The sequence below is a fragment of the Sinohyriopsis cumingii genome, chromosome 19 (assembly GCF_028554795.1).
Source record: "Sinohyriopsis cumingii isolate HCF-2022 chromosome 19, ASM2855479v2, whole genome shotgun sequence".
Taxonomy (NCBI): domain Eukaryota; kingdom Metazoa; phylum Mollusca; class Bivalvia; order Unionida; family Unionidae; genus Sinohyriopsis; species Sinohyriopsis cumingii.
The window spans coordinates 52,237,860-52,251,633 of NC_142979.1; the positions used below are offsets into that span (position 1 = coordinate 52,237,860).

Here is a 13,774-nt window from a genome sequence, read left to right on the forward strand (position 1 = left end):
ATTGTGACTATTCTTTTTTTATATTTACATATCTCTATTATAAAAAGTCTCAAGCCTGTTGCACAAATATAAGGAGCCCCTTGTAAGGAAATTACAACATTCTCACTAATCTTTTAAATGGCCATTGATAAATAGATCTAAGTGTACTGGTCATTGGGGTCCTTGAAAAAAATGGAGAAAGTCCTTTAATTTTGTAAGTGTGATGATTTTGTCATGTCTTTCAGGATGAGAAGTTATGCCTTTGTATGTTTCTTTATCACACTAGCAATGCTGCTATTATTTCTCTGGATTAATTTCATGTACATTTTTATATTCAGAAACTGTAATCTGTTATAGTATGTAATTTTGAATATCTATGAACATTCAAGATGTAATGATGTCATTGTAATTTGGGGGTTGAGTGGGAATAGTGTTTGCATTCACAAAAGAATATGCATGCGACCCTGCTCCCCAGTCCTTCATTGTTTTTAGACCTTGCTTTTTCCCCATGAGAAACTCCAATGTTACCATAATTGCCTAAAGTGCATGAAAGAGAGAAACATAATGAAAGTTCCAAACTTGGGCTTTGCAAATATCAGTATTACTTCTTTACTTGATTATTGCCTCCTATCAGTGCAAACCCATTTCTGAACCACCTAGCCTGCTTTTCCTTGCTTAGATTGCAAAACTTCTTTCTCACTGCCAGCAGAAGTGGTGAAAAGATTAAATGACAAACTACAAACACTGGAATTCCATTAGTTGCTGGGCAACAATGGAGTGTTGAAAACCCTGTATTGGAGGTTAAACATCTGTTATGAGTGTTAACTTTTAAAAAATACAGTAATCCTAGATAGACATGGGAATGGGGTAGTGGTCAGGAAAAATGATTTTTTTTGTAAAGATAATTGATAGATAGATAGACACAGCCACACACACACACAGTACAGCTTGTGTAATCCGTTGTATCTGCATGTGACATGGTGGAGTACTTAATCCTCTCTATGCTGTCTCAATGATGATCCTTTGTGGTTTAGGGGTTATTACCTCCCAACTGCCACCATGCTTTGGTGGACACATTTTAGGCAATTCAACTGTGGAGGAATTTGGTTGACATTTGAAAGGCCAAGGCATTATTCTGTTTAGTAGGATTTTTTTCTAAATTCTTTTCTTAAAGTATGTATGATTTCCACATAGAACAAAGTATTGCTTGGAATTAGCAAAAGTTGCCAAGAATTGGTTGTACTGCACTTGCACATTAGGGAATTTACTGCTGATGCTGACAAAACATCCTTAAAATGGAATATTTAACTTTGGAAAATGTGTATGTTAACAGGACAAGTAATAGCATTTTTCACCTTTAAATGCCTCTGAACCATTATCAATTTGTCTTACAAAAGCAAATTGTATACATGTTCAAGAAATATGTTTGGTTGTCAGGTACCTTATGCAACATTGGGATACATTGTCACAATGATCCTAAGGATGTTTTACCTTATTGGTTTTATAAATGCAAATTCAAAAGACAGTCTTGCAAACTGAATTTTAGTCCAAATACAAAGTAAAATATATATAGCAAATAAAATAATTTGAAATTGAGCAAGATATAGCATTTACATTGAAGTTTCTTGTATCTGTCAAATCTGATAGATATTCCATATTTCTTTTATCAACAGCCACCATGATGAAGCTGACTTGAAACGTGTTTGGTTTCCTTGGTGTTCAGTTTATTCTAACGGATACATTTTTAAAAATAGAATCATAATTTTGGAAACAAACTTTTGCCTAAACAAAGTTCAGCTGTAAAGTCCACTACATAAAGGAATGAGTATCCATTCAATTCGGAAGACAATACTTACAATATCATTCTCCACCTCATGAAACTTTCATGGATTTAGTTTTCATTGTGAGTTTCATTCAGCCTGATTAAAATCAGATCTCCGCTGTTCTACGTATAGATCTGACTGGGGTCATGTTCTGGTGACATATGCTATTACCATAATGGCTAATTTTATTAGCCAGTCAGATGAAATGGTTTATACCTTGTCATTTGGGAGACTGGAGCAGTATGGCCCAGGAGCATCAGTCTGTGCCAAATGAATTGATTCACATTCAGGTGTCTGAAAGCTGCATTAACGTTGGCTCAGAGGTCACCAGAACATGACCGATAAGCAGTTGCTGTCATATCTTCACCTAGGACATTGGAGATTTGTATTGGGGAGCATTGTTGAACTTAAACAGTAATTAAAAGGTATAGAAGAGACAAAAGGAAGTCAAACGATAAACATTTTAAATGCAGTATGTTTTAACTGTTTATGAACAAATTTGCTACTACACACAAGCCACAGTTATCTCTGACTGTGACACAGTACCACCCTGTCAACTGTGGTATACAAGGTAGTAAAGAGTGTTTGCTTTCTGTTTGTTTGCTATATATGTGTTAATTATGCAGGTGCTTCATATCCAAACCACTGAAAATATATTTGAAGGGCCCTTGAAAATATATTGAAATCCAATAGGTGCAGCTACGATTCTTGATTATAAAAGTTCTGTAGGATGTGAAATTCAACAGGTTTGACAGGTTAGACTAAAGTTATTAGGACAGTTTGGTTGACATCAATGGTAAATACATTTTAACAAGCACTTGTGACACAAGATTTAATTTTGAACTTTGAATTTAGATGAAATTTACTTGTATACTGTATGCAAAGAGGGGTGGTTGCGATATGATCCCACACCTCTGGAGGTTTGGTTATCACTGTTGAGGAGATGATCGACCATGATGATATTGTCAGGATTGAGAAAACAAAAAAATTATGAAATGAATGGATGGAGTAACAGAGATCAGAGCAAAGATATACAATGACATGGGCCACTGTATGTAAAATATAACAGTTTGATCAATTAAAATAAATTGAAATTGAACATAAACTTTCTCTGAGAAGCAAAATTGCAAAATCTATGCAAAATGCTATTATCCATTCTGTTATACTGATAAAACAAATTTCAAAACAGAACTCAAATTGCTTGCATGTCAGTGTAACCTGGTTGCCTCCGGTCCTTTACAAATCACTGTTGGTGACAGGTCAGCATTGCTGTACTTCTTTTCCTACTCTCTCTCTCTCTCTCTCTCCCTCCCTCCCTCTTGGTTGCAGTCTTTAACCACTATGGAGTGCTATATTTGGAGTTATTTTTCCCTGCAAATAAAATATAATATCCAACCTAAATATTTTTCTGTTTTTTTTTTCTTCTCGTATCAAGCAATATGGCCAAGACTGTGGTCAGTTTGCAACTTGGTACTGATACACAATCCTATTAACATCAGTTTAATATCGCTTTAGCAGCTACTCGCATTCCTAATTTCGACTATGGCGTAACTTAACCACTTTGATAACTATTATGTCCCACTGTGAGCTGTAAATTACAAGCTGAACAATGTCGGCCAACATGCCATATTGTGGTTTAGAGAATTCACAACTTAATTACATGAATGGATTAACGAGCTTCATATCTTGTCTTAACTTGCTTACTAGAGATTCGTTGACATAGATATAGTAAAATCAGCTATTTGCTACATATCTTTTAAGACAGATAAATTAATTCTGAAGAATTCATAACAGAGTAGTGCATGACATGCCTAAAATACATTATTTCTATTACATACAGTCCACTAAATCCAAACACATTTATACCAATGAAATATTGTATGACGTTGCTGTTCTTGCAGATGTATAACATTAAAGACAAGGAATGCATGATTAACTGAAGTAACATTCAGGTATAAATTTACATGTATGCCAACACAACTCTGCTTTTTTTCACCAAATTACATTCTATACTCACCTGTATATTGATTTTTGTTGTTGTTGTTCATTAAATAAAAAAAGTAATACATTTATTTTGTTTGTCATTTTTATTCTCATCTCTTTTATTCCACCAATACAAATTAGATACTATTGAATAGCATAAGAGTACTTTCCTTATTTGCTATTTACGGCCATTGTGTATGACCCATTTCCAAAATCAGGCTGCTTTCTACAAATGTTAAGTGAACTGCTTAATGGTATATGATGGGAAATGTTAGAGCACATGGATGTTTTTCCATCTTCAAAACATGTCAGATCAAACCATTGTTAATTTTTCAATTCTAATTTTATCAGTGAAATACCCAATCAATCAAAAGTATCTTATTAATGGAAAATTACAGCAAATTGTAAACAAGTTCACCCCCAGAACTTTCAGAGGTCATACTCAGGGCTGGGTATTGAACTCAAATTCAGGTAAACATTTTTTTTAGAATGACATTCGTCAGGTAGGCCCAAACTCCTACCCTCAATTATGAAAAAAGATCAAGTGAACAGAATATATTAATTATGTATAATAGGTTTTACTATCTGATTTGACTATATGTAATATCATTATTTTTAATAATAATAATGTGACCTTAGTACAGCACCTAATCTTTGGCAACAAAGTTCTTTACAATCATAGATAACACATACATGTACAATGGCAAGATTACAAAAGCAAACAGCATGGAATTACAAAACGAAAGGATGTTAGGTTTGCTTGGATGTCATGCATTTGTTTGTTTCTATTTATGATATTGATGTTTCTGTTGGTAGCAAACAGATGGAGGGTCAGGTACTGATATGGTGAGATGGCATATGATGTGGAGGAACTCTGATATAAGTTGATGGGACACCATTGAAGACTAGAATATTATCAGGTCTATGAAGAATCCACTCTTTAAACATGATCAGCTTTAGTTGTGTGTTAGCTAACTGACTGTTTGAGGCTGAAAATTTTAATAGAATCTAAGAGTTTTTATGTGTATTGATTTTCAGTACAGTGAAAATTGATATCTACAAGAATAATCTAGCTGCTGCATATTGAATTTCTACACTTCAAGAGGTTATGATGCCACTCCAGTGGACAGAGGTTAGAGCATCCACCTTGGATGCAGGAGGTAATGGGTTTGAATCCCAGCCAAGTCATACCAAAGACTTACAAAAATGGCATTAACAGTTGCCTCGCTTGGCACTCCACATTAAGAGGTTGGTGTTGTCTGTGGCATGATGCCCAAGTGCTAGACATCACTGTAAACTGTCACACTGTAGACATTTTAGCAATTTAAGTGAAATATTGCTAAAGCTAGGTTAAGAATCCAAATCACACACACACACAATCAAGAGGTTATGAAATGGCCCCAAAAAGAGATTCATTCAGCTCATTTCTTTTGACTAGGTTGAGGGTGATACAGAAATTGACCATTGTTCCAATTGAGTGAGGTTTGGATGGTTCAATTGATGTGTGTTCAAAACTGAAAGTTGTGTAATTAAGATTGTGGTGAATTATGTCATTCTTTGCAGTGACAGCAATAGTGCCTTTTAGTGTCATTGGGACCAGAAGTGTGTTAGATCATGCACTTGGGCACAAATGGTCAGTTAATGATGCATGGTAAAAAAAAAGTTTGCCCTGGGGATTTAGGACAGAAAATTGCTGGAAAAACCCACAGTCCTGCTCTTGATATGCAACACTGTCTGTAAGCTTCTGTATTTTGGCTATGCATCAGTGTTTACTATATATTTAACAGTGACATGTCCATTTGGCTGGATGTATACTGTAAAGCACATGTCACTATAATAAATAATTGCTTAAAATCAATTAGTTATGCCCTGTAAATTCATGAAACCCTTGAGAATGTGTTCATCTCTGAGCCACTATGATTACAAGTGTTGGTTCAGCCATTTTTAATGGTTTTCCATGGAAACCCTGCTTTGCATGCAAGGATATCTTTGATCAATGTTATTAAATTATGTTATTTTGATAATATATGTCAGCTTGGTTGGCCATCCATCATTAATTCTCTGTTGATAATGAACTTTTACAGTTACTTGTATGACCATATGAAAACTTCTTGTCTTATTCAGTCATTCTGTATTGCATCACGTCATTTTATTAAGACTTAGTAGCGGGCAGTATTTTCAACAATAGTCAGACTAAACTTTGATCAACACAAATCCACTCACAAAAATAATTCTTTTGATCTGGTAGATGTAAAATATAAAGATTAGGGTAGGTCAATGAATTGATTATATATGATATATGCTGTGTAAAACAGTTCTACATAGAAGCAGTATGGTTTTGAATTATTTTATGGTATTAGATCATAGCAATGCTTTTCATTTCTGAATGTCCTTGAAATGGCTGTATAGTTTTGGATGCCAAAAAATGTTAAGAGATGATTTTTGTCTATATTTAGAGATAAATATGACACATGGCCAAGTATAAACCCACGCTCACATTTATATTACAGTATTTTTTGTATGCGGTTTTGATATAGTGGAGTTCTAACGAATGCATCTGTGCCAAAATTGTAAAAAAAAATAATTTAAAGTTGTATTAGGTCTGTTGGATCTTAGTGAAATTAGTGTACCAGATTAAAGTAAAATCCAGATTTTGTCAATTTCTCGAATAGTGAGTCATAGGGGTTTGAGTTCTGTGGTATATTTCTTTTCTGCATAAATTTTTAAAATAATACCATGGAAATATGCATGAAAATATAATTGATGGAAATGGAAAAAAAAAATTTTTCTTTGACTTTCTAGTAAATTGTTTCATTATAGGCATCGGTTGTTGCTTGGATATTTTCTTTATTAAGCCATGGAAATGCTGCTTGATTTAAATTGTCAGTGTGTTAAAAACTGCATATTTTTTTACATACCTAATATTTGCTTGAAACGGTAATTAACAGATTCATTTCATTGAGTGAGAAAAAAAACCTTCATGAAAATACTTAAGCTTTTCACATATGAGATGAAATATATCCATTATTCAGTTGTAGCAATAACATTTTCTTTTTGTTATATGCTTAACCCTTTAGCTACTACAGCTGTTGTACAGTTTCACTACTGCTGAGTGCTATCATATCAGTTAATGAGGCTGGTTGCTAGGCTGAATACCAGAGCATCATCAAGGCTGACAACAGAAACTGACAATCAAAACATGGTTACATTTGTATCCATTAATTATTTCATTAGTTTTTACCCGATTTCAGTGAAATAAAAAATAGCTTACCTTGTACAGTGTCTGTTATTCCTGTATTTCCACTTTTTATACTCCTACATACCATCATGACCATTCCGGTGGCCTAGTGGTTAGAGCATCCACCTTGGATGAGGGAGGTCGTGGGTTCGATCCCTGGCCGAGTCATACCAAAGACTTACAAAAAATGGTACTAACAGCTGCCTCGCTTGGTGCTTAACATTGAGAGGTTAGTGTTAGGACTGGTCGGCCTGGTTTCAGGATAATGTGTCTGGGTGGGACATCATGCTACATGTCTGAAACATGATGCCCCAGTGCTAGACATCACTCTAAACTGCCACATTGCAGACATCATAGCGATATGACTGAAAAATTGTTAAAGATCCACATCACATCATACAAGAAATCCCAGTCATGTAGATAGTTTTGAATCAAACAAAATAAATCCAATATTTTCGTATGTACATATAAAAATGTGAATGAAATGCACACTGTAATTACTAAGTTGAGAGTAGTACCTCTCAAAACAGTCATTATCCACACATAAATATTCTAAGATATGCCCACATATCCATGATGCTGATTTCATACCATTTCATGTCTTGCTTTTGGTCCCCCCATTTTCTTGGCATAATTGTTTCTTTCCCCAGACATTTAGGAAAAAACTTGAAAAAATTGTTCTCATTGCTTAGTGGTCCAAGCTCGATTGCTGAACCAACATGAGAATGAAAATCATTGAACTCGAACACGGTGAGGTCATCACTCCATTGTCGGATAATGTCCACCTCGTCATCCGATTAAAAATAACTTACATTTAGTGTGGAAATGATACTGTCATCAATATCTGATTGATTTTCTAAAAGTGATCCGTAAACTCTTCGATACTGCTTGCTTAACCCTTTAAAGTCGCTCATATCAGAATCAGAATCTATCTTTGTTTATCTCAACTGCACGTTTTGTAAAGTGCAGAAAAGCCTACTTGTATCAAAATGTTAAGTAAACAGTCCTCTTATTGGTTTGATAATCAAAAATATGTAAACTTCTGTACTTTTAACCAGTTAACATTTAGTTAACATAGTGGTCATGTTTGCATAGATGCGACACAGGGGTTTCGATTACTACTGGTGAACTATACGCACATAAGTGACACTGGGGTATTAAACTAGACTTATCGACACTGCATATATGCATCAATGGGGTTCAGAAGCTATTTACAGGTTACGCTTAGAGGTGGCAGTCATAGCTAAAGGGTTAAACATAATGGCTAGCAAGATGTGATCTACATTATAACAGACTGAAGTATCAGTTTCTTGATGGATGTTACATGAAGTCTATCCTTTACCTTCTGCTCAAATATAAACAATTATATTCTTCTTCTCAATTCAATGTTGTAATGGTGCAAAAATTTTTAGAATAGCTTCTGTAGAATAATTTCATAGTGCATTCTGTTGTGGTCAGCGTGGCATGTACATATTTAAGTTTGACTTATGGGTTTGACTCGCCATAGATTTCCATAAATTGTTGACTGCAAGAGATGGAATCTGTTCTACTTGGGGCATGAATAGATTTTTAATTGGGGCTTGGCCATATTAGAGTGCAGTGTTAATGCAAGGTCAATAGCAGTAAAATGACAAGAGCAGAACAAGGGAAAATTTTAGAAAGTTGGGGGCCATTTGAAATGGATGTCAGGAAAATGATATTTTCCAGGATAGTTATTGATATAGGCAGACTAAAAAGGATTATTCTGATTTTGATGCGAGTTTATAAAATTTTGGCTGTTACGGTAGTAATCCTGATTGACTAAGCTAAACGTGTGTGTGTTCCCAGGTAGAATTCGGGCTTTTAAAGTAATCTCCCTGGTGATATTTGATGCCATGTTTTTCTGCTGAGGGGGAAAATTGGAGGGACTGGAAGTTTGAGAGACTCACAACCAGAGAAGAGACTGGGAGTTCTGACAAGAAGCAAGCGAGTGTTCTGGAAAGCCAGGAAATAGCTCCATGCCTGTCATGCACAGTTTGAACAGATTGGTCTGTACCAAGAGGTTGGTGATCCAAAGAGGCTGGAGAGAGAAAGAAAGAAATACGGAAGTGCCAACCTATCACCAGCAGTAATTTAGAAAGGATCAAAAGCACCATGTAATGCAGACAGTTTGATCTTTCACTTATCATGATGAAATTTGTTCTGTCAGTGTAACAGAATGACTAACTTAATTTCGCATAATTTTGTAACTGTTTCTTAGAGAATGTGAATCATTGACACGTCATATTTGATTTCATTTTGTTTCTGTAATTGATTAAATTGTTGTTATTCTATTCTGTATCTCTACTCAGATCTCTGCTGCTCCAGCAATGAATTTCATATTTTATTGCTTACTCGATTTAGGCAATAATGCCATAGTCGATCATCTTCTAGATAACGATAACCAACAAGCCGAAGAAGTGGGGGAGATCACACATCTCCACCAACTCCTGACAGAAATCAAACAGCACATTTAGGAAATCAAACAGCACATTTAGGAAAACATAATTCGCTACATGCTGGATTTGAACTCTGGTCATCATTAACATGAGGTGAACTTTGTAACCACTTGGCCACATAAGCATCAAAGTATAGCTTAGAATTTCACAGTTATCGTGATATCGATAGACTGGTGATATTATTTCTTGTAATTCACTCCAGGGAATTATTAAATTTATTTTACTTGGAAAATCAATTAAGTCATGGCATAGCATTAAATAAAATTTTATAATGAGCTGCTTCTTTGGTTTGCATTTTGTTTAGTGACTGTATAAGCTGTTTTGTCAGTAGACATCAAAATGCCAATCATAAGCTTGACTTCTTTCTATACAGGCAGTGATACTTGATATTTGGCAGGCAAAAAATTAGATAGATTTTCTTAACCCCAATTGAACTTGATTTACCCTATGTAAATCATGATTAGATTTGTGTTCAGAAAGGTGTGGATTTCATTCCTACTATCCTGGTATTTCTTTGGCCACAAGAGTTGGCTGCACTTGCATCTGCATGGTGTAACCTTTTAAGTGTTGCTATACTGTAAAACAGCAAAATATCAGACAAGGTCAGACAGGTGCTGGTTGCAAGTGAAGGCAGTAATTCAGTGTGTACCTGTAAACTGCTTGACATTTTTATTGATATGAAGATTGAACCCAATTCATATAGGAGATGGTTTTTTGAAGTAACATAACCATGTCAGTCAGGTACTTTGAGCAGGGTCTGTTCTGTAAATTTAGGTGGGATAATTCCGATCTTCATTTTGAAAACAAGTGGTAATTTTCTGAATATTCAGGGTATTTAACCAAGAAATAAATGTATGGCTTGAAAACAATGCACAATGTTTTTGTTAATTTTTCAGTGCAGTTTTTTTTACTACAAGTTTGTGATTGCCCTGAGTACACTCAGACCATGAATCTTTATTCTTTTTTGGAAGCATAATACAAATCCCCAAAGTATGCCTTTCTGGTTAAACTTGTTCCCACTTTCCTACATGACTTGACAGAACAGGATTTCACTGCATTGCTTTATTCTGAACAAAACTGTCTCGTGCAATAATGCTGCGTTACTTATATATCTGAAGGAGGTTGATTATAGGATGTATTGTTTGTTTTTGCCAAATATGGGGAAATCATTCTGTCCTTACGCCAATTTTTATTTCTTTCTTTCTTGATACAAATTACTGGTTGCTGAATCCCCCAGTTACTTTGCACGATCTCCTTGCCTTTAAATATTGAGTGAGTTGTTCAAGGTTAGAAAATTGTCATTAAAATCATAGTAAAATCTACCCATTTTTCACCCTTGGTTACAGACTTAACTTCAGTCCTGATCAAAGCCTTTCTTTGTTTGGAGGGTGGGTTTTCAGTTAACTTGTGCGTAGATAGCTCAGTCTTTATTTAGACTACTACCAGGGTGTATTGTATACCATTCATTGAAAAGGGCCATCTACTGCCCAGAGGGTTGTTAAAACTTGATCTGTGCTGTAATAACCACCTTTGTTGTGGAAACCAAAACTTTGATATTCAGGTTGGTTCAACTGCTATCAATGATAACCAGATGTTTAAGTGTGCTGGTACACAACACTTTCTTGCACATTATTGTTCAAGTGAAACTAATAGATATATAGTAGAATTATTTTGCTTGATACAACTTGTAAAGAAATGAGTTCTTTACCTAATTCATAGGCCATCATTGTTTAACTGTCTGAAATGCAAGTCTGTAAACAAAACAAGTACCTTAAACAAAGGTGTTTTTGTCTTCTGTTGACTCTTTCAAATTGATATTTTCACATGACCTTTATATAAAAAGCTAGACTATTATTTTGCTTTCTGGTGCATTTTGATCGGAAGCAGGCCTAGAACTAGTAAACTTCACTTCTGTTTACTTGTTTAGTCAATATTCGGGTACACGGTTACATCACATGGGGCCTTTGTATTTCTAATGATTTACCTGGTTGGATCGAAAAAAGGTGTTCCATACTATTGTTAAAGCAGAGACTGACGTGGTAGTTAGTCAGTGTTTGGAAGAGTTAATTGGATGTCACTCATTTTCTTGTCTCTTTGAGATGGAAAGTAATTATAAGACCTGTCCATACTAGCAATATTTACTTTCCACATGGCAGGATAGACCCTAAGACTTCTCCACCACAACACTTATACTGTGACAGAGACACCAGGGGTGAACGATCAACTGATTTTCAGCATTCTCATCTGCCACTTTTGTACAAAGGCTTATACTGTTTGTAGAAGTTTGACAGTGTATGTTGTTTGCTCTACAAGCTTGGCCTTGTACTCACACGTTTAAAGAAGTATATTCATTAGAGTTATAAAGACAAAATATTGTATTCATATAGTGATCTTTTACCGTTTTTCTAATGGAAAATTTTTGGTATCTCTACAATCAACAGGTTGATCCCAAGGTGGCGTTTCCAAGAAAGGCTCAGCCAAAAGTAAGTACAACATATTTCTATTGTTTTTTTCTTCTGTTTTCATATTGCAACATTTGAATGAATAATTTTACAACGTGGAGTCGTATTTTTCATTTCTTTAATTTAGTCTAGTTGGTTTTGGATGATAAATGTGAAACTTTTCTTTTGATATTTCGAAAGATTTTAAGTAATTTTTTTTCTTCATATAAGGAAAAAATGTTACCATTTGTTTATCTATGGTCAGTATGAGGTCAGTATGAATATTTTCATGTCCTTTCACCTGTTAATGTTGTTTGGGGAGATAAAGTACAACCCATGTCAATCAGTGAAGCTTTGTGTGAAGTCGGTTTCTCTGGCATGGGGATCAAGTCATGAAGGCATTTCTAGTCTTTTTATTTGGATCTTTAAAGCTTTCAGCTACACACTCTGGGTATTTTATTTTAAAAAACCCACACTGGAAGCTGTATTTTTAAGTTCAATTCATGTGAAAATATTTTGATTTCCACGTCTTTATAGCTGAAAACTTAATTGTTTTATACTCTGGACTTTGGAATTTTGAAGTGAATTGCTAGAGTTCTTCATATCTGTAAATATTCCTGGGAAAAGCACCATTATATAGTTTAACTAGAACTGGGACTTCAGTAAAGACTCAATACTATGAACAAATATAATTTTAAATATGCCCTTTTTTTCTTCTTTAAACTTGAAAGGGGCATGTTTTGCTTCATATAGGAAAATCCTTGTATTCTTTGGTATCATGTCTGTAATATCCTTAAAAGCGATATGAATGGTAAAACGTTCAATTTTTTTTAAAGAAGAAAAGCATGTTACATCTTGGTGCAATATGGCCACCTCAGGAATGTGATATTTGTGGTAATATGGAACTCCAGTTAGGAGTGGACAGGGCAGTACTTACTAATATTCATGTATATTTAATAAGTGTATGAAGTAAGATAGGGATGGAAATGGTCTTCAGAATTACAACTTCTGTTTGGCATAGTGTTGGTTGCAAGCATGTGCTGAGTTTTCGTCCTTTTGTACATTAATTATACCTGGCTGTACTAGTATATTACTATTAGGATTTCTTACCTGTACCAGTTGTATTCTATTAAAGATGTTATTGCTCAAATATTTTGTTGCGGTTTGAACAAATTGCACTTCACAATGAAATGTGTAATGTAAAAATCTGGTATTGACAATCTAAATATATCCTGTTTCTTGTTTGGCTAGATATTACTCTCTGACACAATATGCATTGCATGTAGTTGTGCATATTTATTGTCTAAATCAGAATATTTAGGACAAAAGTCTTAAAGCAGAGAAAATGTTACTTCATGCCAAGGCAGTGAGAAATGATATTATAAACTTTTTTCTTGTCAATATTACTATTATTTTCACAATTAGATTTTTTAATTTTAAAATATGTTTTGTGAAAGTGTTTTATAATGAAATTAAATCCTTAAAATGAAGTAGGATTTGTTTTGTAGCATAATTTGTCATTGCAGCTTTACAACTTATCTTGTAATCAGCGCTCTATAGCCAGGGTTGTGCTGATGTGCTTGTTAAACACTTTGCATGCACATCCATACCAGAAGTTTAGTTGCATTCTTTATTGCCAGTCAGCATTAATTTCCTTTATATATAGGTAAATCTCTGTTATTTGAAAGAATATGCAAGATTTACCAAGCATCCTAGAGGATTGGTAGGTATTTTCTGGTAGAATGTGTTCTTGTTGTATTCCAGTTGCGTATAGATTTACCATGTGTACACTGGAGTAGAAAGTACATGCAGAGGACATTGTGATTATGTTAG

The 13,774-nt window shown here is 34.6% G+C and overlaps 1 protein-coding gene across 5 annotated transcripts in view; it reads left to right on the forward strand.

Moving 5' to 3' along the window:
- LOC149775704 (RNA-binding protein Musashi homolog Rbp6-like) overlaps nucleotides 1-13,774 on the forward strand; it is a 202,698-nt gene that overhangs the window by 14,683 nt on the left and 174,241 nt on the right. For all 5 annotated transcript variants that reach the window (XM_089944434.1, XM_089944437.1, XM_089944436.1 and 2 more), the window contains exon 5: nucleotides 11,942-11,983. In XM_089944434.1, the coding sequence (XP_089800560.1) occupies nucleotides 11,942-11,983 (42 nt within the window). The remainder of the gene's footprint in view (nucleotides 1-11,941; nucleotides 11,984-13,774) is intronic.